At 30.2% G+C, this 25,718-nt stretch overlaps 4 protein-coding genes across 10 annotated transcripts in view; 2 read left to right on the top strand and 2 right to left on the bottom strand.

Moving 5' to 3' along the window:
- LOC118070440 (nicotinic acetylcholine receptor alpha4) overlaps window positions 1–4,286 on the top strand; it is a 207,036-nt gene extending 202,750 nt beyond the window's left edge. Inside the window, exons 9-12 of the mRNA XM_035089039.1 lie at window positions 286–432; window positions 989–1,147; window positions 1,230–1,470; window positions 1,557–4,286. Of these exons, the coding sequence (XP_034944930.1) occupies window positions 286–432; window positions 989–1,147; window positions 1,230–1,470; window positions 1,557–1,748 (739 nt within the window). The 3' untranslated portion in view covers window positions 1,749–4,286. The remainder of the gene's footprint in view (window positions 1–285; window positions 433–988; window positions 1,148–1,229; window positions 1,471–1,556) is intronic.
- Window positions 4,006–13,290, bottom strand: LOC118070439 (aminopeptidase N-like). Of its 3 annotated transcripts, none has more exons than XR_004690780.1 (16): window positions 12,940–13,290; window positions 10,107–10,306; window positions 8,781–9,499; window positions 8,516–8,674; window positions 8,151–8,453; window positions 7,887–8,067; window positions 7,660–7,810; window positions 7,520–7,601; window positions 7,224–7,398; window positions 6,919–7,114; window positions 6,566–6,840; window positions 6,133–6,317; window positions 5,893–6,063; window positions 5,551–5,773; window positions 4,942–5,465; window positions 4,006–4,855 (listed from the first exon to the last, which is right to left on the bottom strand). XR_004690780.1 is itself a non-coding variant. In XM_035089038.1 (16 exons), exons 1-16 carry the CDS (start codon window positions 12,986–12,988, stop codon window positions 5,316–5,318), a joined length of 3,132 nt encoding a protein of 1,043 aa, XP_034944929.1. In that variant the 5' UTR covers window positions 12,989–13,289; the 3' UTR covers window positions 4,006–5,315. The 3 variants fall into 3 exon arrangements, 2 of the variants coding, with proteins under 2 accessions (XP_034944929.1, XP_034944928.1); XM_035089038.1 differs by having other exon boundaries at window positions 4,006–5,465; window positions 8,781–9,075; window positions 9,163–9,499; window positions 12,940–13,289; XM_035089037.1 differs by having other exon boundaries at window positions 4,006–5,465.
- Window positions 13,291–13,733: 443 nt separating this feature from the next.
- LOC118070420 (aminopeptidase N) lies at window positions 13,734–20,142 on the top strand. Of its 2 annotated transcripts, none has more exons than XM_035089014.1 (14): window positions 13,734–14,249; window positions 14,330–14,580; window positions 14,683–14,877; window positions 15,144–15,314; window positions 15,424–15,756; window positions 15,840–15,990; window positions 16,065–16,191; window positions 16,390–16,480; window positions 16,927–17,107; window positions 17,218–17,422; window positions 17,486–17,766; window positions 17,851–18,053; window positions 19,265–19,438; window positions 19,526–20,142. In XM_035089014.1, exons 1-14 carry the CDS (start codon window positions 14,148–14,150, stop codon window positions 19,938–19,940), a joined length of 2,880 nt encoding a protein of 959 aa, XP_034944905.1. In that variant the 5' UTR covers window positions 13,734–14,147; the 3' UTR covers window positions 19,941–20,142. The 2 variants fall into 2 exon arrangements, with proteins under 2 accessions (XP_034944905.1, XP_034944906.1); XM_035089015.1 differs by having other exon boundaries at window positions 13,736–14,249; window positions 15,159–15,314.
- Window positions 20,143–25,052: 4,910 nt separating this feature from the next.
- LOC118070414 (E3 ubiquitin-protein ligase cblA-like) overlaps window positions 25,053–25,718 on the bottom strand; it is an 89,985-nt gene continuing 89,319 nt past the window's right edge. For all 4 annotated transcript variants that reach the window (XM_035089003.1, XM_035089000.1, XM_035089002.1 and 1 more), the window contains one exon: window positions 25,053–25,708. In XM_035089003.1, the coding sequence (XP_034944894.1) occupies window positions 25,089–25,708 (620 nt within the window). In that variant the 3' untranslated portion in view covers window positions 25,053–25,088. The remainder of the gene's footprint in view (window positions 25,709–25,718) is intronic.

The raw sequence follows: 25,718 nt of genomic DNA, 5'->3' as shown, positions 1-25,718 counted from the left end.
ATTAATTTTCCATATCATTTATTATTTTTTATACAAAGGTAAAAAATAGCATGGTAATATTTCTTACTGCAAATCCGAAATGATTTACACACGTGTTACATGAATAACGCTATTAATAAACTATACTACGTGTGTGAAGTTTTCACACACTATTATGTGTGTAAAAAGTGTCTACAAAATTACTATAGTTCATTTATGGCGTTATACATTATCTGTGTGAATTTCAAATATGTATGAAGGGATTTTTGATCTGCAGCGCTTACATTGCCATTTGAATTGTTTCAGTATATGCGTGACAGTGGTGGTCTTGAATGTCCATTTTCGCTCACCTCAGACACACAAAATGGCACCATGGGTAAAACGAGTATTTATCCACATCTTACCAAGATTACTAGTGATGCGGAGGCCGCAGTATAAGTTTGAGCCAAGTCGGTAAGTGTTCTATCTTTATGCTATACGAACTGGAAAACATCAAGGAAGAAGACTTGAAAGCTTAAGATTTAGAAAATGAGAGTGTGCTGACGTAGCTATAATCATTTTCTGGTTTTATCGTGAACAAAGCAAATTCTTTCTTAAAATTACTCTTTCGTATTATTTCACGAAAGTTTTTCATTATTGACTCCTTTTTTATAAATGATATTGTTACAATGCAATATCATCAAAATACCTAGTTCGATTGAATGTCGTTTTCCAGATGAATTCTGTACATTTCAATCAATAAATTCGAAATTTTTTTTATTTGAAGTTTATAGTCATAAATGAGATTATCCACCATAACATGTTCCAAATATTGACGATAAACTGATGTAAGCATTTTGCCATTTCCTTATAAAAGTAATAGATATTTGACATCTTGTTCTTTTCGAAAAGATATCGAAAATTGACATATATTAAGAGTCAATAATTAAAATTATCTTGCTTCCATTATTGGCGTTTTTTTTAAAAGAGTATTTTTATTAGTTTTTCATTTTTTTTTTAATTTTCTTAGATTTTCTTCTGGTCGAGTGTTTATGAGAACTGTCAGAGGGAAGGAAAAACCGAATTATTATCCTTACCATCCTTCAAGTCAAGAAGATAGTGAAGAACATCTCACACCTAAACGGTTTTCAAGTCGTCCAGTTTCGAAAGAGGACCTGTCGCCGTCAAGGTATTCAATCATTCAGTACGATATTATGATAATTATTATTCAAGTTAATTATGAAAATACTTAAAAAGTTATTGTATAACAGCCTAACAGATCAGGCAAGGTTTGGAGGAAGTTGTTTAATCCACGGTCCAATACCACCACTACCTTTAAATACTGAGTGTGAAAATTTAACTGGAGCAGCTGGAATCGAAGAAGTGAAGAGTCCAGTTTTACGAAATCTTTCAACTTTTTCTCATTCAAGTTGTCCACCCGAGATACACCGATCGTGTCTCTGTGTTCGCTTTATAGCTGAGCACACAAAGATGCTTGAAGACTCTACCAAGGTAAAAGCAATAAAAAATGTTTTTCATTAGCATTAAATTGAATAAAATAAATTTTTTCATTTTTACTGCTTTTTTTTTATTTTAAGGTAAAAGAAGACTGGAAATATGTGGCAATGGTATTGGATCGATTGTTTCTGTGGATTTTCACTCTAGCTGTACTAGTAGGAACAGCTGGAATTATTCTACAAGCACCAACCCTTTATGATGATCGAGTTCCCATTGATAAAAAATTCAACGAATATGCCAAAGACACAGTCGTTAGATGTCCTCCTCAATAGTCTCCATTTAGATTATTTGTTGCAGAAGTATAAGTAACTATTATCGTATTTCATACACATACATCCAACTCTTATGATGTTGTCAACATAAAATAAAGATCTGGCAATATTTTAACTTTTAATTCACCATTAGGTTTTGAATTAATACGACTAATAGGCTTCATCCAATCCTGTGAGAAAGAGTAGATGACATAAGATGAATTGTAGAGAATATAGTTAAAAAAAAATTTTAAAAAGTGAAAAATGACATTATCTAGCCTGTGCTCAAGTAACTTATGACAAAGCTGCCACTACTCATTCAATAATGAAATAGTTAACAATAATAATTAAAGTAATGATAATGATAATAATAATAAAAAAATTAAACAATAATAATAAACTAAAAGATAAAACTCTTGAATTAATTCGAATGAAATTGTAAAATATATTGGATAGACATTATAAAAATTTTTAATTATAAGTCATGTTTGAAATTTGACAACCTGAAGTTTTTCAATAACTTTTCAAATTTCTCGATCAATAATAATTAATATTACGTTAATGTTTTAATGAAATTGTGAATTTATAAAAAGATGAACGATATAAATAAAATCACGTTTCCATATTAGATTTGTTTGCACGTAGCCAATTCATATTGCTTGTGTCGGCGTAATCATAATATTCATGAGGAAAGAATTCGGAAGTTCATCTTTCATTATATAAGCATTGAAAAAGTATTTTTTAATTTTCGATAACTATGTGCAAAGATAATTCTTCTATTTATTTTATGACAAAAAAAAAGGAAAATAATAGTATAATTTCAATTAATTATATATATAAACAATCCCCACCATTGTAAATACTTCTCTAGTGATTTTAACAAAAGCTATCATTAACCAGAAAATTCGCCTCAAATGTATTTTATAAAAAAACAAAAGCATAATTATCACTATCAATATGCCCATAAACGAAAATCATATGGAAAATAACGACACAGCTGCAATGCCGCAATTAATTTTTAAGCATCTAGTATAATAAGAAGAAGTAAAGCATACGAATTCTAAAGCTGATAGTTGTAGAGAGCTGTGAACAACAAAAATTGTTGTTCAATGCTAAAGTAGTTCGTAGTCGATATCAATATGAATCGTCTACGCTAATTATTTTTTTAGATAGAAGAATACCTCGCAAATTGTATTATAAATTATAATTTATAATTATCATATTAATAGTATCGTTAACCTCGACTAGACTCTGAAGATAATATAAATCATTATAGAGCTCTTTAACTCTATAATGAATTGAAGTAGTCTTCTTTACAGTCTAGAAGTGAAGATATAAGAAATTATGTACAATAGTCTGTTATCTTGTTCTGTAGCTGTGTAAATATTCACAAATCATGGTAGAATCAATAACTAGCTTAGAATAATTTATATCGATTACTGCCAATAAAATTTATTACAGTTTATATATAATCACCATATAATAGTTAATGAACCTTCAAACTGTTCATTTATTAAATTTTGTGAGCATTCCAAAATTATATCATAGTGATTTACTCAGTAAAATTATTTTGACTTCATAAAGTCCAACATTGCCTAAATTATATAAACGAAATTTTCTTGAATACTAAAAAAAATGCCAACGTAATTTCTTCCAATGTTTACAATCCCATTGAAATTATTTATAATATTGTTTGCGTTTATTCTTAAACTAAAAAAATTTGGCAAAAAAGCGCACACATTTTATATTTTAGCGACTTTGTGCACTTTGAAATAATTAGAAACAAGTGTATTCTATAATCTAATGAATAGTTAAAGTTGTTAGAATTTACTAATAAGTTTGTGTAAATATGTTGTAAATATTACAAAAAAAATGGTAAAATTGTTGATGAACTTAATCTATAATGATAACATATTTGTACGAGACTTTTAGCACTTAAATTCAATAATAATAAAACGTATAATTGAATTGTTATGATTTTTAAATCTCATATATTGACATAAAAGTCTCGTTCATTTGTGACCTATCTCCTTATACGTTACTATTGATAAAATATCTCATCGTCCAGAAAAGAAGTTTTAATATGAATACAATTTTAAAAAAACAGCGGAATTAAGAAATTCTTCATCATGAAAATCAGTGATCTCATAATATACGAAATTAAGTTAAATATTAAGCAATCTATGAGATAATGTTTTTATTAACAATGCTTCTTTGTTTGATAAATATATATCAAAAAATAGTTGCATTCTATTGTGTCAAATGAAAAATTATAAAGTATACTTATAAAAATATTTCTTTATTTTTATTGAATTATTAATTAATTAATTATTAATTAATTAATTATCAGTAAACACCATGTGTTCATTTGTATTTTACATGTATCTGTTGGGCCATTGTGCATTAATTACTGACAATGATGAACAGTTCAAAGACGAATAATTAACACACAAAAAGCACATGGAAATTCAATTAAATAATAGTTATATTGTAATAGTATTCATAATAGTGTTTATAAAAGTATTGCATCTGTACCAATAAAAGAAGCGCATTATTAAATTGATTGAGATTCAATGATTATCTTCAGTAACAAATATTATCATTAGATAGAGTTCAAATATATATTAATACATATAATATAATATATATATGTATGTATATCCTAAAGTTTGTTATATATATATATATATATAAATCCATTTAATGTATTATTTGGGGACGAGGGACTGGTATCCCCCTCTCGATTTTCAAAATTCCCGTGCGGCCTTCGGCCGCACGGTTAAAAAGAAAAATATAACCCTGCAAGTACAGCGTATGCAATTACAGTGTTCCTTTGCCCTTATTTTCACCTTTTTTTTCAAAAAACAAAAATAAATCCATTACAACGTGGCAACGTCGTGTCCTCAAATAATACCTTGTATATAGACCAGTGGCTCAAATAATACGTTGGATACATGATTTTTTTTGGGACTGTCCCCAAACTATACAAATGTTCTCAAATAATACCTTGTACTTAAGAAATGTTCCCAAATGACACTCTGATTAGATTTATATGTATATAGTATATGTATATGTATATATATATAGGAGAAATCGGGGCAAGATGTTCTATTTAAGAATTTTGTGGTCTGCAAAGATATAAACGTATAAATGGTATTATGTATCGTTTAAGAACTTTAATCTTCGATAATTAATATAACGTAAGCTTTCTTACTTTATTTTTTCCATACTCAAATGTCAAAATTTCACACATTTTTACATTTTTTTCTCAAAAGGGAGGGAGGGTCTTGGCCTGGTTTCCCCTACTATTAAAAAAAGTAATGTCATTAAAATAATTATGTGAGAGTAAAAAACAAGATTCTTGTTGCTCGGTTTTGTAATCATGCTTGATGGAAGCATGCGAAAATAAAACTTGTGGTAGAAAATTGGTTTTATTTTCTTGTTACCTCTGATGAAGTTTGTAAAAGTATTTTAGATATACCGTGGTACCGTCTTTCTTATGAAAATTTTTCCTTCAGAATATTATTTTTAAAAATTTCCTACGTACACGCTGATTAATCATGTTACTCTGCAACTCCCAAACAATGTTCATTCTTTTAAATTGAGAATATTATCCTGGAAATCAGCCAGAGATTTTTGAAGAAATGAAATCCAAGAGGTTCCTCTTGCTTCTACCAATGCTGTGATATAACCAACAGGCTTAAGACTCTCATAGTTATTATCTCGAAAATTCTGAAACTAATTAAAAAAGAATTTAAGCATTTAACTTTAACTGTTTTTTTTTATTTATTTAAGTCGTTTCAAATAAATAATTTTCACTCACATCAGCAAGATCTTTCTCACTCGTAAAACCACTACCTACAGAGCCAACAAATGCTCTAAGAATAGGATATGACTTTCGAAATCTGTTTAAAATATTCGCCCAATTGTTTTGAACAAATTTAAATGCTACTTGAGCAGATACTGGATGTTTATCGAAAGCTTTGAGAATAATTAAAACGTCATTTTCATCAAAAAAATCACCACGAACAATTTCATTTAAAACTCTGTACAATAAAAGTTAATTATCAAAGTTTGTTCCATAATAATATTATTATCAAATATGTCAGCTATTATTATATACTATTTACAAAGTGATTGACAATCATCTTGTCAATTAACTTACGCTTTCAGTATCCAGGGAACTTGAAAACAAGCCAAAGATGACAAGAAGGAATTTCTATCAGTATCTCGTCGTGTAATGTTTCCTAATTTCTGTTGCCACCATTGCCAACCCAGTTCGTCTTCCAATTTAGCAAAAGTACAAAGTAGTGTTTCACGTAAATAAGTGGCAACACTAAAATTTCATTATTGCAATAAAAATTTATACACCGATAGTAGATTTTAGTTAATAATGAATTCTTACACATATCTGTCTTTCCACACATGAGATGTCCTTAAGCTCTCATAATTATTCTTGGCCCATTTAATGTAATCAGAATTCTCGAAAGTTGAGCCCAATTGATGTGCTATCAAAGTCATTCTACTTCCTCGTTCAACCTGTGTTCCTACTCGGCTGAACAGACTTGATGTTAGTTTTCTCATGAATTCCTAAAATATGATTTAATTATAGAATTGTTTTAAATGTAATTATATGAAAAATTCGAACAATCAATCGATAATAAACAAATCGTGTATAGTTATTTGAAACAAAAAAAAATTCAATTCAACCAGCTCTTAGTGAGTTATATAACTCACTAATATATGCGATCGATTATCGATAATATAATAAAAAATTTTTTTAGTGGAATATGAGTAATCTCCCAAGTCATGTTCAGTCACTAGTCTTTTTATCCTACCTGATAGTCTGGATAAACTGGTGTGTCATATAAAACAAGATCCAACTTGATTACATGACGCATAAGCGCAGTCCAAGGCTCAGGCTGTGTTTCATTTTTCAAATAATTTATTATTCTAAAAGCGGTAGCGTAAGATGTCGATCCAACAAACGATAAACTCATCACATCATCCACAAGAGAGGCTTTTACTGATGATGGAAAAATCGATGGATTTAATTCGAGTGCCATGGCAATCAATTTCCAATTATAATTGTCGTAATTAACCCGATAATAACCTGTAAATTAATCAAAAAATTCCAAACTTAATTTCGTATTTTTTTTTTTTTTAATTAAATAGAAACAAGATAGGACACCAGAAGAATTTATGTTAAAAATGACCCATGATTTTTCTCCTACATCACCAACATTTTCCAATATCATCTCTTTCTTTGCTGCATTAATCCACGCAAAAGAAGGAGAGGACCAGTCATTTCCCTCATTGATCCATGTAAGTGGAATATGCCATGAGCTTTCATCATCGTTTGTTATATTATCAAATACAAAGTGTTTCTATCAATAAATAATATCCATAAATTTATTAAAATCAATAATACTGTGGAAATTGTTTTTTAAAATAAATATATTTAGACAATTCAAAAACAGTGATTGTTTTGTTTACTTGATAAATTTTCGCTGAACCTGCATCATAATCTCTGCTAATTTCAATCACAGGATAACCATGCCCATTGATCCACGATTCCATTACATTAATCAGATTTACATTATGAGATAAATTATTTGATTCAGAGGTCATCTCTTCTAAAAATGAATGAACATCTGCGTTTCCATTGGACCTAATAACATTGACATATTTTTAATATTTATCCTCGAGCATTCAAAAGGAAATAAACTATTAAATAAATTGAGATGAGAATAAACAGGATGTAAAATATTGTTTCTTTCAAGAGTACCCACCACCGTGAAACGAACTTCCTGTAGACAGTCCTAGAGTTATTCCGCTTCAATACGTAATGCAACATGCGTAAGAGACATGCACCTACGATTCAGCAGTTACAATACAAGCTACAACTTTATCATGTAATTGTCATTCTCACCTCTATCATATAATTTATCCGGATGGAAAGCTTCTAAGTAAGCAGGATTGACTTTTGACGTTAATGACTGAGATACACTATATCCATCTGCTTCAAAAGCATCCAGTTGAACATCAAGTAAAAATGTTGAATGATTAAATACGGGATCTATCTAAAAATTGATATCATCAGAAAGGAAGTGTCTACATAACTAAATTCTATTTGTATTATTCAAGCAGTTAATGTACTTGTTCAATTAAAGTATGCTGGAGATCAATTAAAGAACTCTCTAAAATCCAAACATCCGTCCAATTTCGTGAATTGACGAGACTCCCTAACCATTGTCGACCAATTAGTCTAATTATTGTTTTCAATGCCTCATATCGAGTAATACCGGGCGATGATTCAGTAACATTGAATAAATTTTCTCTGTAATTTAGTATTATTATACTGAAATCAATATTTCACCTCTAAAAATAATTATAACAAAATAGAGCTGTCTGATAGTTTACGTTATTGATATTAATCCTAAATTACCGCTGTTATCAGCGAATGGAACACAAATAATATCTAATTTAGATATCGGGAAGGCTACTGCAAATAACTCTTCAAATGCATCCACAACTAAACCAATCACTTTTAATAAATAATTTGGTACGACACTTTCACCGACTTGACTCCAAAAATTAACCGGTATTTTGTATTTTCCTACTTTTGTCATTCCAACAGATATCAGATGACCCAGAGCTAAAGCAAGACTATGAGGAGAAATCAATGGTGTCTCCTCAAACGTATCAATTATCCAACTATCAGATCTAAAGTGCAAAAATTATATTAGATTTTAAATTGAAAAAAAAAGTAGAATAAATTCACTTACAAATTATCAAAAGTACTATTGAGTGGAGTATTTGCCAAAACAATCATATTTTTAGGATGTGTGAAGGAAACTGTAAATTGAGCTTTTAGCTTGACATCATCAAAGATTGGAAATAATCGTCGAGCATTAATGGGTTTCAATCGACTCACCATTAACCAGCTTTTGAAAAAACAATAAAATTAATAATTTTAATTTAAAACTCTAATATAATATACCATGAGTGTTGACCGTAAAGGTTTCACAATTTAATTAAAATGTTAGCCACCTTTCAGTATCTTCATCGCTGAAATTAGCTACAAGAAAAGTACGGCTGTCAGTATAAGATTCAAAATCCATTTCAATCAAATAGATTCCTGGCTTGATAGGTGAGCTAGGATTAATCATGAGGATTCCATGTTGTTCATCAACGTCGCTCTTAGTGATATTAATCTCATGAATCACTGGTTCAGAAGTGTTCGAAGGAATTGGTGCATCTGACAGGTCTTTTGATGATTCCGATAAAATTGCAGAAACACTTTGATTATCAAATTGATTATCAAGAGTAGTCAAATTATTTGGATCTTTAATTGAATTATAAACAACATTAATAAGTATCTGATGTAAAAAATTGGTTGAAAATAATAAAAACGTGTTTCCAAAGGTAGTACCATTTTCTAATGAGAAAACATTCATTGCTAGATTCTTGTTATCAAAATTCATTCTCCATTTTAAAATTCCTATATTCTTATCTTCAGGCCATAGTCTTATCTTTGTAATGTTCATGCTTTTCGCATTGAGGACAATGTGTTGAAGATCCATGGTTCCATTGTACCGAAACTCTATAATGACTTGGCCCCGAACCCTTGAGACCTCATTATCCTCAACAATCGGCGTCAATTTTACAAGATACCTCGAGGGAAATACAGAAGTAGAAAGAAAATATTTGTTAGCATCAGCAGGCTCTGATCCTTCATCTTCAGCTATCAGAGCCGTTGTATCGTATACCTTGAAGAAAAAGTATATTTTATATTCTTTCAAATGATTATGTCGGAATCAAAATATTATTAAATAGCATTTAAAAATCTGAAATTCTTCAAGCAAATTTTTTTTCATATTAGTAAAAAAAGATTCGCTTTTTATGATTTTTTTTTCTAACACTAAAATTTACTTTTTAATTTGGACAATTGAAATGAGAACTTTATGTTGACATTAAATTAAAATTTTTTATTTTCTTTTAAAATAGATAGGGCGTAATTTTTTTTGTATATTAAAATACATTATTATTTATTAAACTTGTATCATATACTTTGCGTAATACCAAAGAATGATTTGTATAATTTCCTACCGCCATAAAGTTTAAGATTGAACAGTGATTAGTTTCAGAGTCTTTTAGTATCAAGATCAGAAGATCAAACTTAACTTTGATGTCAAACAAAATTGCTTTGAAAAAAAAAAGAAATAGATGAAGAAAGTTTATTCTGAAAGGTACTTATGACGAAGTTTATGCAGAAATTGCATTAAAAATATTTTTTAAGTCCTTCAGAAATGTTAATATTTGAGAGTATAAATTAGAATATTTATAAGAATTGTATTTCGAAAGATTTTAATAGACCTTTTTGCGAGGAACAGCTCCAGAATAAACTCCAACAAATCCTACTGCAACGAGAAGAAGAAAAATGACGGTGATAGCAATTGCAAGCTTTCTATGGGATAAAAAAAATCCCCCTTCTCTCTGATACTCTATTCCATTTGTTCCAGGTTCACTAGTCATAAATTCTTGTCGATTACTTGAAAACTGTGCCATGGTAGATGCTAAAATGATTAATCCATAATTTATTAATTATTTAAAAATATTTCTATATAAAAACTCTTAAGTATTCGTTGATCATTAAAAATGAAATCATAGCTTGTAAAGCAGTTGATAATGAAACACACTCGCGACTTGAACTGATGATTACTTAATCATGATTCGCAATCAAATAGCCAACGATTCCAAGTCACACTTGGAGTTGCAAGCGTGACGATGAGTTACGTGAGATATTCTATTGTCTTAGCCGCCACGAATAATAACAATGATGAGGAATCCAGCATAATTATTCCACGTGGTTTAATTAAATCTTCATTATTGTGCTTAAATTATGTCTACCTAAAAATATGGTTTATCATCAAATAAATATTAGATATGTTTAAAATTATATAATAATTTGTAGATAATTTGAAGGTTCTATAAATTATTTCCATAACATGATTATCAATTATTTTGTTCAATATTCAACGGTTAAAAAAGATGTGGAGAATGTTTCATTCGTACAAATACTTAGTAATTCATTTAATATAATAAAAAAAATTCCAATAAATGCATGTGTTAAATTCCGTAACATTTTTCTTTAGAATATGTATTTAACAACGAATTATTTTTTTTAATCAAATATTTTATGATAAAATATTTGAAATAATCACAATTGTAATATCTACGAGTGTAATACTTGTAACGATAACTTATTCAATTAATATAAAAGCAAAATAAAACTAGGGGCCTGGACACGACTGGTTTATCCAAGCTGCTAACTTCCCATTTAGTGCCCTCGATAAGTAAAAAAGATTTTACAATCTATATAACAATTCAAGTATAGTTATTCATTCATACTCTTCATATCAATAATTTTTAGATAAAATTCAAGTTAACATTTGTATTTTTTATTCTTAAAATAACCGAGACAAAAAATATTTGAAATCTCTTTATTTGTTATGTAAACTATCAATTTAATTTAAATGAAAATTGTATGAGTATCTTTTGTTGTTATTATCTGTCGAATAGAATTAGTTTGAAGTTAATATCTTACTTAGTTCTCAAGATATTGACCGAAAAAAATTAATTTGTAATCTTTTTTTTTATTATTACTTTTTTTATTATAAAAAAAAAAAAAATTGGTAGTTTATTTTAATGAAAAATTTATCAGTAGCTTTCAAATGGAATTGGTTTGGGATTAATATCTTTCGTAGTTCTTGAGTTATCTTTAGAGAATAATGGTTCACTAACATACCAATAAAAAAACAACCAAACGTTCAGACACACATACATACACATTATTTGAAAAATAGGTCTGAGCACACTTTATCTGTGCTAACACAACGAACTTTCCATTAGTAATTGTTTATAACAAATTTAAATAGTTGTAATCAATGTTTGTTGAAAACATCCAAATACATGTGATATACACACTACTTATTCAATAGATACAATTTTCAATTGTTTATAACAAATTCATATTGTTATAAACAATGCGTAATTGTTAAGAGTCATATTTGGTTGTAAACAATAATGTCTAGTCAATATCGACTTAATTTTCAAATGTAATTGTTGTTGTTTGACTTAAAAGTATTTTAAATATACGTATATATGTATATTTAAAATATAGCTATAGCTAATTTTTTCATTTTTTTATTAGTTATTTTTTTTAGGAATTTGTTCACATTCCTTTCAGATCTTCTTTACAATCATATCTTTCGAATTAATTTTGGTTGAAGTCGATATCTCAATCCGTTCTTGAGATATCGAAAACGAAAAAAATGCTGACGTCCGTACATACATACATACATACATACATACATACATACATACATACATACATACATACATACATACATACATACATACACATACATACATACATACATACATACATACATACATACATACATACATACATACATACATACATACATACATACATACATACATTATCATAAAAATGTCAGTATGCTTGCAAATATCTTGAAACGTGGAGATTTAATGAAAATTCAAATTGCACCAATCGACCTAATTACAATAACTTCCTAATGGGAAGTTAAAAATGATGAATTCGTACTCTGCTCACCTTGAAATTTAAAGATTCGTTAAAATTTCTAATTTGATTAATCGGATTTATTACAATAACTTCTGAATGGGAAGTTAAAAAGTTTGGATTTGTCAAAAACAATGGAAATCATTAAATCAAAATTAAGCATGTTATTGAAGCCACTTAAGCTGTGTTAATCTGGGATATCCAACATCATTTTATGTTTATAATCCTTCCAACTCTAACTACTGTGTATAATCGTCGTCCAATACTCGTTTATTCTTGATAAACATATCTGATATTTGATAACTCTACATAAAAGCTAATTTAAATACTTCTACGAATTGATAAAGTTCTTGAGAATGCCAGTTATAGCTCACGAATTAACCCAGGATAAAATGTATTCTCGTTTAAGCTAAAACATTCGGTTTATAATACTAATTCTACGAAAAAGAGTAAAAATTCACCGCATAAAATTAGATAATCAGTATTTAACAATTTTTATAGACGATAAATTTATATTTAAGTTGATTATAAAAAAATCCATTTTTGTATTTTATCGTAAGAATAGTTAATTATTAAAAAACAAATGCAAAAATAACTTACAATTACGACGAGCCCAAGGCTCCCATGTGCTCACTGATCCACGTCTCATTTTTATTCCGGTGCGACACAAAAAATTAAATTTTTCTAGCAAAAAAAAAATTGACAGTTTTATTGAATTTGATTAATTTGAGAATGAAAAAGTTATAATTGTCGAATGAAATATGTGTACAAATAACAAAGAGTAAGACGAGTTGATGTTGTAAGCAGGTAAAATGTAATTAGTCAGTAAACTAACTGCGTTATACGCAAATACTATTCGTTGGTCAATCGCGCCTGCCCCACCAGGCAAATATTGGTTTCACCTTGTCTGATACTATATTGAACGCTTCATTTTTCTTTCAGAATGGTTATTGATAATTATTATTAAGTAATACTATGCACGTTAAATACTCGGCAACGTCTTTATTATTTTGTCATGTATTTTGTGATAAATTTGAACACAATGATGGATAGTTTTTGTATCATTTATCGTTTACTGCCAACGGAATTTTATAATAAAATAAGTATTTGTATAATTCAGTGAAACTGATTACTCTAAGTTAATAAAAGAATTGTTTTTTAAACTGTATCTATAAATTTTTATCGCTTAATTGACATGATTAGTCATAAATCTCAATGATTTTAGGGAATTATTCAAATTCAAGTTTCTTAATAAATCCAAACATAGCAATTTAGATACGTCAGGTGACTACATTACATCCGTTGTGTTAAAAGGGAATTTACCGGACGCAATTGGAGATAGAAGTGTCAAGTCTCCATTGAATGTACCCTACGGATTGTTCCATTGACAAGACTGATTACACTGTGTTTCCTACTGGTGATGCGTGAATTCAACAATTGAATAATAGAACTGATAAACCAACGACCCATCCCTTAAATGTATTATTACTAGCGTCATGATCAAGTGGTTAAAAGCAAATTCGTGCTTGGACTTGATACCAAGTTGTACCAGTTACGCCTTATTTTTGATTCTCGAAGAGCACCAAGTTATTATGAATAGCTTCAAAACATTATTGGAGTAATAGGGAGAAGAATCAACTGTAGCTTACTGCACGTCTGTCTACTGTGGTACTTTAACGAGTTCGACGTTAGTTACTAAGCTTATTCGATGAGAAGTTACCCCATTAAAATCATCTATTGTTCAAAATACAAATTTGTTTACCTTTTTATTATTAACTTATGGTGATAATTAATATATTATTTTTTAAATGTTATCACGATATCAAATCAATACTAAAATGAGGATCATTAGTGTATTTTTATTTATATTGATTATTATTAATATTATCAAAGCAGATTTTGTTCCAAATGTAAGTGAATTTCAAATTTAGGAAGTTTATTTAATTTTTTTGATAATTAAAATATATCGTGTACATATTGTTGGATTCAGGAACGAACGCGGTCGAAAAAGAGTATCGATTTCAATGATGTTCTTAAACAACCAGCATTTAGAATGCCCAGAAGTTTTAAACCATATAATTATGAATTGGAAATTCATCCATATACTATCAATGATACGTTTCGAGGACGAGTTCAAATTTTTGGGGCTTGGACTTCGGATGGATCACGAATAAAACTTGATGCTGATCATTCTCTTCATATTATTCACGTTCACGTCGAATGTTTAAGTCCCAATAATACGTGAGTGTTTTTTTTTCTAAATAACATCATAAAAATTAAATATCATGTATTTTTTGTTTTGTGCCGATGCTTAAAAAATTGTATCGACCGGCTCAATTAAAGGAAGCCTATGGAAGTAGCAGGAATTGCACAATACGAGCACAATGATAAGAAACCGGAGTTCAACATTGACCTAGAACAGTGGTTTACAATTGGAAGAAAATGTAAACTTGACATAAATTATACTGGTAATATAACAAGCAGTGAATCTTATGGACTCTTTACAAATTCATTTTTAGATACCAAACATGAAATGCAGTAAGTGTATGAGTATTATTGTTATTTGTGTTTGAAGTATTTAGAAAACAATGATTCTAAAAAAATGCTCACTAATTCCATAAAATCACTATTTTCGCTTATTATTCGTATTTTCATATACAGCCAACCAAGATAATTATTTTTTATGAACAATAACTTGAAATTAAAAGTAAGCATTTTTTCAAAAGCGTAGTTAGCGTATTGTTCAAGTGTAGATTAGACTTAGATCTAGAAACATTACTATCAATTCGACCGTCACTCAAACGACGTACGATTGTTAGCACATTTATAGCGACTCACCTGCGTCTTGACAATGCAAGAAAGTTATTTCCATGTATCAATGAACCAGAGTATAAAGCAACATTTCAACTTATTGTTACCCGTCCAAAACATATGATATGCAGAGCCAATACACCGGTGTACAGAACAGTAGAGGTGTAAGTTGACATCAAATTAATAATTTAAATAATTAAATAATAAAATATGACTATTTTATGGAATTTTATCAGATAAAAAGAAATAGATACAAATGTTCTTATATAATAGGCCTGGAAATTCGAATCTGATGAGAGATATTTTTGAAAGAACACCTCCTATGTCAACTTATCAGCTTGCCTTCGCAATATTTGATTTTAAAAGTATTTCTCCAACGCTTTTGGTAAATCCTATTGAAGGTCAAAGTCCGCTGGAAGTTAAAGTATGGGGAAGAAAAGATTTTCTAAGCTCTTTAGAAAAAGTTCCGAACAAAGTTGTGACAATAATGAATTATCTTCAAAACTATTTCAACTATTCTATTGGTTTATCAAAGTTGGATCTCGTAGCCATGCCTATGTACGGTGCTACTAGAGCTTCTGATAATTGGGGTTTAATGTTTTTCAAGTAAGCCCGTTTCATTGATAAACTTATATATTAATACAATAAGAGACTTAAAGAAAGTTGCTTATTTGATAAAATACTTGCAGAGAGAGTGAACTAAGTAGTCCATTGATTTGGAACACTGTATATGAACTAATTTATCAGTGGATTGGTCAGCATGTCACCCCTTATAGATGGAGTGATGCGCAGATTAATAAAGCACTAAACTCTTTTTTAGCTTCGAAAATAACAGTTGATGTAAAATTATTCTTTATGAAATTTTGAACAAATTATGTTAAGGTAATAAAAAAAATTTCATTAAAAAATTCTAGATTGACCCAAACGAGATGGAAGGAAAATGGCCAATGACACTTCTCTACTCTCTATACTATGAATTTGGGAAAACCTTGCCATTTTCAAGAGTAGCAGGTATTAGACATGAAGCAACATCGGCAAAAAGTAAGCTTATAAATTACTCAAAACCTTATTCCATTTTTCTTTTAATAACTTTAAGTAAATAACGTATGATGGTGTTTATTTTATCTTTATTTTGCATGTACTATTTAAAATAATCTGTGCTATCTAAAAGTTTACTCTATAATTATGTGATTAATCTAAAATTTAATCACTTTCTAAATCTTTATTTTATTCTTACAGTTGAACTAGTGTTTCGTATGTTTAACTATACACTAGGAGAAAAAGTTTTTCAAAAAGGTGTTCAAAAGTTCATTCACGAGTCAGCTAAAAAGTAATTTTTAACCATTAACTTTTAATTAATATTAGACATAAGTTTAACTTGATAGAAACTTGAAGAGCTATGATAACATATCTCTTGAATAATAATGATATCAAAAATAATTTAACAGCTTATAGTTGGATTATTAAGTTGAATAACTTGCATGGCTTTATGTGTTTGTCTCAATAAAAACTCGGCATGAAAGTACATTTATATTTCAAACCTCAATTATAAGAAGACATTTACATTATAAAATAATTCTGTTTATTGTGTATCTATTAAAGTGCACAAGGAAAAAAATCCAAATGTTATCATTATACTCTTATTGAGTTTAAAAACTTTGCACAAGCATTGAGTTGATTTTCACGATTAAATTAGATACATAAATTGTATGATTACATGAAGATAACTTATGAAGAATCGAAAAAAATTTTGTGCATAGAAATTTTGTTTTTCAGTCACAGTTTTTATGGAAATGATATTTTTAATTATCTGGATACAGTAAGAAAAGAAAACAATATTACCCTTCCAAATGATTTGACCATCAGTAGTATTGCAGCGCCTTGGATAAACAGAGACCGTGTGCCGATAGTAACGGTAAATCGTGATTACGAAACCGGAAATATTAACTTGACTCAGGTATATGCATACTTAATTGTATACGATTTATTTCAAGGCAACTACTACAATTGTTCCATTACTACCAAAGTATTCCTGATGTAATAATATAAATAAATTGTAATCTATAGGCTGTTTTTCTACGAGAACCACGACCAACTTCTAATGAAAAAATGTCTTACCAGTGGGATATTCCAATTACTATAACTTCCCAAAATAACTTAAATTTTTCTCAACTGCAACCAGCACTGTGGCTATCAAAGAATGATCTCACAACAACACATAAGGATCCTGCGTCTAAGGACAAGTTCATCATTGTTAATCCTGAAGAAATAGGTAATTTCAACGATGCTAGTCATTGATTTTATCACAAGAATAATGGTATTATTAAAAAATTAGGTATGTTTCCGGTTAATTACGATTTATGTAATTGGAATTTGTTAAGTGAGTTCCTTCAAGGTCCTCAAAGAGAAATTATTCCCGCCTTAACTCGTGCTAAACTTCTACATGACGCTTGGAATATTGCTTATGCTGGTAACATTTGTTTTAAAGTTGCATTAAATATGACATTATTTTTGAAAAATGAAACAAGCCATGTCGTTTGGGAGCCATTCTTCACTATGATTGATCATGTTGGAAGAAAAATTCAAGTATTAGGGCACGTTTATCCTACTTTTGAAGTAAATCTTATGCAACTATTTTCACATTTAGTAAAATTACTTATTAATTAATTATCCTTAAAATCATTAAATAAATATTATCAGGCATACGTCTTCAGTCTACTTGAGCCTCTCTACAAAAATCAGCTCGGAGAAACTCCGCAAACTGATGAACCTTCATGGAAAACACACATGAGAGGATTAGCTAAAAATTTTCTATGTCGTGCAGGATATCGTCCTTGTATAAAAGAAGCTAAAGAACAATATAAAAAATGGATGGAAGATAATGAACCTGATAAAGGAAACCCGTAAGTGTCATATTCTTATTAAGTATGATAATGAATTTAATTTTATGAATACATAAAATGAAAGATAGTCAATCTGATAAGTTAATGCAAAAAAAAGTTAAAAATAGGTCTAAGCACACTTTCTCTGTGCTAACACGACGAACTTCCCATTAGTAATTGCTTATAACGAATTTAAATAGTTGTAATCAATGTTTGTTGAAAGCATCCGAATCCATGTGATATACACACTACTTATTCAATAGATACAATTTTCAATTGTTTATAACAAATTCATATTGTTATAAACAATGCGTAATTGTTAAGAGTCATATTTGGTTGTAAACAATAATGTCTAGTCAATATCGACTTAATTTTCAAATGTAATTGTTGTTGTTTGACTTAAAAGTATTTTAAATATACGTATATATGTATATTTATATAAGAACGAATCATGATATCAACTTCAACCAAAATTAATTCGAAAGATATTATTATAAAGAAGATCTGAAAGAAATTTGAACGAATTCGATCGAGCCGTTCTTTTTTTATAACAAAATAACTAATAAAAAAATGAAAAGATTAGCTATTTAAAATACTTTTAAAGTATAAGGAAAAATTTTTTCCAGTCAAATATGCCCGATTTTTGCTTTATTTGCGAGATATTACATAAAATATCTGGATTCATCAGAAAAATTAATTTTTAAATTAAAAAAAAAATATTACGCGGCTGGTTTTTTGGCTGGGAATTAGTTCATTACATTCAACGCATTTTTCTCTATAAAATGATCCCGGTCCTGACTTGTGCCATGTAATTTCGTATTAACCCTGTTTTTTGCTTCACATTAACTGGACTATTAAAAGTCTTCAAAAACTTTACTCACGCACGCAGTAACGCAGAATGATGCAACCAGTTTATCACGAAGGTGGACAAGATGTAGTAACACTTTATTACGCGACATTGCGTGTATAGGCAACATCTAGAAAGACTTTTAAAAATTCATCACAAAGTTACCTGTCTTACCGAATAACCTCATTTTACCCTACATTAGAATGAACTTAATTGCTAAATTGTCTAATTGTCAATGTCAAAATTAAGTTTAATTGACATGTAGCAAAATTTAATTACGTATATTCTTTTTGCAAGTAGAGAGAGTTTAAAGGATGAAGTTTTTCCATACGTGATGTTATCTATACTTATATCTATATATTAAAATTTATTATGGGGTTTACAGTGTTGCAAATGAATATATTTGCCCTGTATTCCGATGGGGTACGATGGAAGAATGGGAATTTGGACTACAACGAGCGATAAACTTCCCAAAAAATACTGAGAGGAAACAAAATGAACGAACGTATTTACTAAAAACTTTAGCTGGTTGTCCGTTAGATCAAAGGAAAATTGAAAGGTAATAAAGATTAAACTGTTATTATCAGATTTAAATTTATAGTTTATGTTGAAATATTTTTATATTTTAATCGATAAATTTTTTCAGATTATTGAATGTAACTATTTTAGATCAAAATTCAAATTTCACAGACTCAGATATTCAGTTAATTTACAGTACCTTAAGTGGTAGTACCACCGGAACTGTAATTTTGTTTGATTTTCTTGTACGTCATTGGACAATAACAAAAGAAGCTTTCGGGAAAAAAGAACATCTTTGGAATGGTATTATTAATTCAGCCACATCATTCAGTACTCAAGAAGGATATGATAGAGTATCTCAGCTCTATGAAGATCGTCAAAAAAAAGGAGATTCGGTTGCTGCTGTGCTCGGAGATATTATGGTCGACTTAGAAGAAAAAGTAAATTGGCATAATGAAAATCTTCCTGCTATAGGGAATTGGTTGAATAGTCATGTTAAAAAACGTCCCTCAGCACTTATGACTTTGAGTACAGAATCATAATGTACTAATGAGACATGAAAATTATATCAAGAAAAGTAAGAAAAAATATAGATAGGACCAAAATAAGATATTTAAGTACAATGTGTGTATATAATAAGAATTAGCAAAAAAAGTAAATCTGAAAAAAACATCTTATTATTCAAACGGATACAATCGAGTATGTAAAATATTATTTAAGTAATTGAACAAAGAAATAAATAAATCTTTTTTATATTATCACAAAATTCGTATTCATTAATTTAGAATGTTGTAGGCCAAACTAATTTATCATATCCTCGACATGTCTTTTAATTGTTTTTTGCTATTTCGCGAGAGCTAAGAAAAATAATTTCGAAGCAATAGTAGATAAAAGAGATACAGGGGGAAGAAATTATACGGTGAACCTGAATAGAGATGCGAGCATGACCAAATTGGTCATTTATGACCGTCATGTCACGGTCATGAGACCGTCAGCTGACCATCAATAAGATGACTTACCATCGGATTAATCACGACATTTAACGGATAATTGTATGACACTCTAGTAGCCTTTATCCTTTTTATCGACAATTATTTATATTTAGAATTGTAACGTAACATAACGCAAGGTATGTAAATAAAATAATATTAGAGATTTAAGATATCAATAAGCTTAAAAAATAGATGTTTTAATTATAAATTATTCTAAAACTATTGGTATTGAATATGAATAAGTTGATTCTTATGGCACAGTCTAGTCGTTTTTTTTGAAGATATTTTTTCAATCTTTCTTTCATATTTTTATATTCTTCAATAGCATTCACTTGTTGAACGTGATTAAGAGAAGCAATTGCCTTCATTCCTTTTTCATATTAAGATTTTGAGCTTTGTAATTTTCCAGTGTTACGTCTCAGTAACTGAATAGTCTTTTTTTCGAGTCAAGACCCAATCGTTCTCTACTCACCATGGGTGCGGAGACCACGCAGAATATACTTTAGATGGAGAATTAAAGAAATAAGAAAGGTTCTTAGTGCTTTACAAACCACACTGGTGCATTTATTTTTCTCAAAAGAAGATAGAGATTTGTGTTTATGATAATCAATTCTTTATTTAATTTCTGTCATCTTTTAACTCACTAAATTGTGTTACAGCTTAGCTAACTGGTAGCTAGGTAGCAGAAGGTTGTATACGCGTGGAAGGCTGCAGTTGCTTGGTTTGGTTGACGCTTCGATTCTTGGCTCTCGGCGATTTTATGGTTTTATGGCTGTCTTGGTGAAAGGTTGTCGTTGCCTCGTTGGAAATCTTCGTTAAAGCATTCTAGTTGACTTCTTTCTTCTCACACTCCCGATTTTTGTTTTAATAATATTTGTTAAAAGATAAAGAAAAATGAATTTAAATATGCAATTTATTTGAGAGAAAATCCACGTAGGATTATGTAATCTCAAATGACTGTATTTCAAGCCCAAAAATTTATCTTTGAATTTTAAAGTTAAGTCAAGAATTAATTAAAAAGTATTCTGAGTTTGAAAAAATCAAGCTGAGTTTGGATTTGCACCGTGCCCAGTAAAAATTTGGAAGAGAGTGTCTCTTGTGTCCAAGTCCACGCTTTCTAAGGTGCTTTTCGCACATCCCTTGGAAGCTTCTAGATTGGCGTTCTCCAATCCAAAGTTTTAATTAATTTAATTATTTAGGCCTAGCCCGAATTTGCTCCAATCATCTACGCAATTTTTCCCTTCTCCTTTTGATCAGTGTCCGACGCATCTTTTGGCTCTAGTGCCCCCCACGCAGGATTCACCTGTGCTTACTTAGCATGCGCCTCGAAGCTCTATGTCCCCCACATGGTTTTTACCTGAGCTGCCTTTGCGTAGATCCTTTTCCTGGCGTCTCTATTTTTTTATTATTGATTTACTTTTATTCCTTTGCTTCCACCGCTTTGTTGTTAAAGTTTTTATTAATAAAAAAAAATACTTAGATTCAGGTTATAACACCAGCTCCGTCATAAGCTTGCACGCTATGAGTTGGATCAATCAGAAATGAAACCTTTTGTTCTTCATATATTTTCTTACAGTTATCACAAGTATGAAGCAATGATCTCCATCCTTCGGACCAGAAACAAGAACCAGTACATTGTTCAGAGGGTTTTGCAAGTTTAGTATACTTTGTCTTATATCATCGAACTAGATGCGAATGGCCAAATTGATGACCACTCGGTTATAAGTGACCAAATTTTGAATTACGGTCCAACTCACCTAGTTAAATGCAGATGACCAAAAAATTCCTAACGGTAAATTGGCATTTCAAAACCAGCGGTCATTTGAGACAGTCGGTCACACGACGGTCATCCTGCATCTCTAAACCTCGAAACATTGAAAAATCGACGATTCTAAAGTGATCCTCGTTTCCAGTTCCTACATGTCGTTTTTCGACTTTTCAGCCCCGGATGCGGACTTGGATTTCGGTCTCCCGTAGTACCAGTTTTTTCCGCTTTGGTCGGCAGCCTTAGTTGTTTATGGTGTGAGGGGAGACCCATTATATTGTCGACAGCTGAAAGAAATGTTTAGTGTTAGGTGTTTCCTGACATATGTAAAAGTTTTCATTATTATTGGAGATTACTAAGTAAAGTGAAATGGAGAATAAAATCCCTATCCGTTTGATCCACAGGCCCTCCTCTTTTCTCTCAACCCCTCGCGAATTCTTTCGATTTCCTCGAACAATTTCTCTTCCGCACACGCCTTGGTTCTGAAGTGTTCAAATCCTTGCTTCCCCCGTCTGAAGGCCGGAAATTGAGTACCTCGCCTACTAGGGCATAACTCTGGGAAATTATAACTCTATTCTCTTCGCGATGGCGTTTCCCGGGACGCGTATACCTGCACCTTGAAACAGGCACAGGGATACACGTAACAAGTCCGAGGTCTTACGACATACCACTACGAGTCCGACCTCAATTGGCCAGTTGTACCTAGTCCTACATATCATATTTCGATTTTGCAGCCTCAGGCACAGGGCTTGGAATTTGGCCTCTCGTAGCACCAACTTTATCCGCTTTGGTCGGCCGTCGCTAACTTGTCTCGCACTCGGCGTGTTCGGAGTACCTATATTCAGACTACCCTATAGGGCAGTACGAACTATAATCTTCCCCCGTGTTACGCGACATATCTTGGAGGACAGAAACATCTATGTAAACCCGGGGGGCACGTTCTGAAGTGTTATACTAATGCTGCTTTTCTTGGGAGCCTTCCCTGAAGTTACAGCGCAATCTACTGCACTGACGCTCGAAGCATAGACGTCGCCCGCCAACATCATAGCCAGAATAACTAACCGTTGAGAGGAATTCAAGATAATCCAAGCTTGTTATTTACGGAAGTCTGTATGGCTCACCTCCCTCTCGATGAAAAGTGGCGCCATATCGTGACCACTTTCAACATGTGTGCCCGAGAATATGTCGAAAATAGAGAGAACGACATGACCACTTGCAACAGATTCCCATTATCTTTCCTCGCACACGCGTGTGTGCGAGAAAGGGATTCTCGCGTTCACATGTTGGATGTGGAGTGATATGAGTTAGGACAGCCAAAGAATAATATTGAAAACAATTCGTTTATAGATCATTTATATTGAGATATGAATTTATAATTGAGAGTTAAAACGATTGTTAATGATGAATATTATTAATAAGCTTGAATTATTAATTAATGATTAATTAATAGTTAAATTATACTATCATTTACAGAATCATAGCTTGAAATCATAATCTGGAAATATTTGACCATAATTTAATTTTATGTGACTTAATTCAATTTTTATAATAAACAAAAAGAATAAACATGTTTAATTATTGGAATAAAATACAGTCATCATACGAAAATCATACAGTCATTAACGGCAAGGATAATTCATCGTAAACCTTTTCTTCTCATATATAGGCTTAAACATATAAAAGTAAGAAAAAAACTATATTTTTCAACAAACATCATAAAAGAATTACACATAGAAAGGCGTAAAATAGGTAAAATATTTAAGGGGCAAAAGAAGATAGACACAACTTGCACGGAAGCATCCAGTACAGAAAATAAGTGACAGAAAACATGATTTTTTCACTTTTTAAATTTTGTAACTTTTTTTTTAATATTAATATTAAAGAATAAAAAATTGGCAGACTAATAGAGAATAGTCTGATCTATAATTGCATATACTTGAAATAATTAAAAACCGCGAATCAGCTCGCGGACAACATGGTTTAACTCAAAATTCATGGAAGCATTATATTGGATAATTTTTTAATTCTTCATATACAGATGAAGGCAGAGCTTATAATTCTCCCATTTTCGCAATTTTCTCTTCTCCTATCTTCGCGAAAAAACAAAGATGGACATGATGCGACCATAACCTCACATTATCTCTAGTAACTAAGATCTATCGTCAGAATTGTTGACAGACTCACGTACGTCTGTTTCCTTCCTGCGGCAGCATCTGACGTCTGACATTGATCTTATGTTGATCTTACGTTAGGAAACCAAAAGACAGCAACATACGTAAGTCTGACGGCAGTCTGTTACCTAATGGCTACAAGGGATGTAGTTTATAGATACATGGTATTTAGATTTCCTCTAAGTTAATTTTAGTTACTTTTCAATTTGTTATTTTTCTTTTAAAAAATGTAATTTTTTGTCACATCACCGCGGAAAGTTCGATTTCCCTTCCCTCTGTCGGTGAACGAAAGTACGACTTTTTCATGCATACGGAAACAAAATTGATTTTTGTGCGCATGCGCCACATTTCTGACGCATTCGTCGTAACACGCATCTGACTCAAACACATGTGCATCGCATCTAACATTGCTCGATTCACGTCCAAACACTTTACGAAAATAAATTTCCAGATTAAATTGTTATTTAGCAATACTTCGTTAATGGACAAAGGGTAGGAAAGTTGAACGCACTGATGAAATTTAACAAAAATATTATGAAAATTATAGGAAATAATTTATTTGAAAATATTGAAATAGTTCAAACAAAGATTCCAAAAAACACAAACTTTTACAGATTAATTTTAATAATTAGATGATAAATAATTCCAATTACAAATAAAAGAATTAACTAAGAACTTAAATTTTCAATGATAATTTAAAATGTTTTTTAACGATAACATGAATACGTGATGAATTAATATTTGAGTTTAATAGCCGCTTATTCATTCTTTACCCTTCGGATTTTTTCCATAATATATATTAATTGTTTCTACTTTATCAATTTTAATATTTATTATAGCTAGTATTTCCTCTTTTATTTTGTTATTATTTTTATCATTATTTTTTTTCTTTAAATCATTTGTTGATTTTATCTGTATAGTTGGTGGTTGGAGTTGATCAGCTTCTGAAATATTTGGATTATGCCCTGATATGTGCGAGTTCTGATTGTGTCCATCTAAGCCATCCACTTGTTCCAATTGCTTAGAAGATCCAATATTTAATGTTGTTTCTTCATTTACTATTTCAAAGTTATGGTCAATATTAGTGGTTTCTTGAAAATCGTGTTCCATTATATTAGAATTGTTATTATTTTTATCTAGAGTTGTTTGTTCTTTTATTTTTTTATATGTTGGAACATTTTTATAATTTTCTATTGAAATTAAAGGTCTTTTTTGATTATTGCTTGACTTCGTTGTATGACAATTAGTTTCTAATATTGACTTGTTAGTCTGTATTATTGCTGAATCGAGATCTTTTGTTACAGTACAAGATTTTTCTGATTGTGTTATTTTATTAAAAATATTATTTTTGTTGAACAATGAGTGCCGCAGATTGTCTAGTACTGTAAATGC

The sequence above is a fragment of the Chelonus insularis genome, unplaced genomic scaffold (genome assembly GCF_013357705.1).
Source record: "Chelonus insularis isolate UGA/USDA-ARS -01 unplaced genomic scaffold, ASM1335770v1 contig_58_pilon, whole genome shotgun sequence".
Classification (NCBI taxonomy): Eukaryota; Metazoa; Arthropoda; class Insecta; order Hymenoptera; family Braconidae; genus Chelonus; species Chelonus insularis.
Note: the sequence above shows the minus strand (reverse complement) of the source record. Positions and strands in the feature narration are given on the sequence as shown.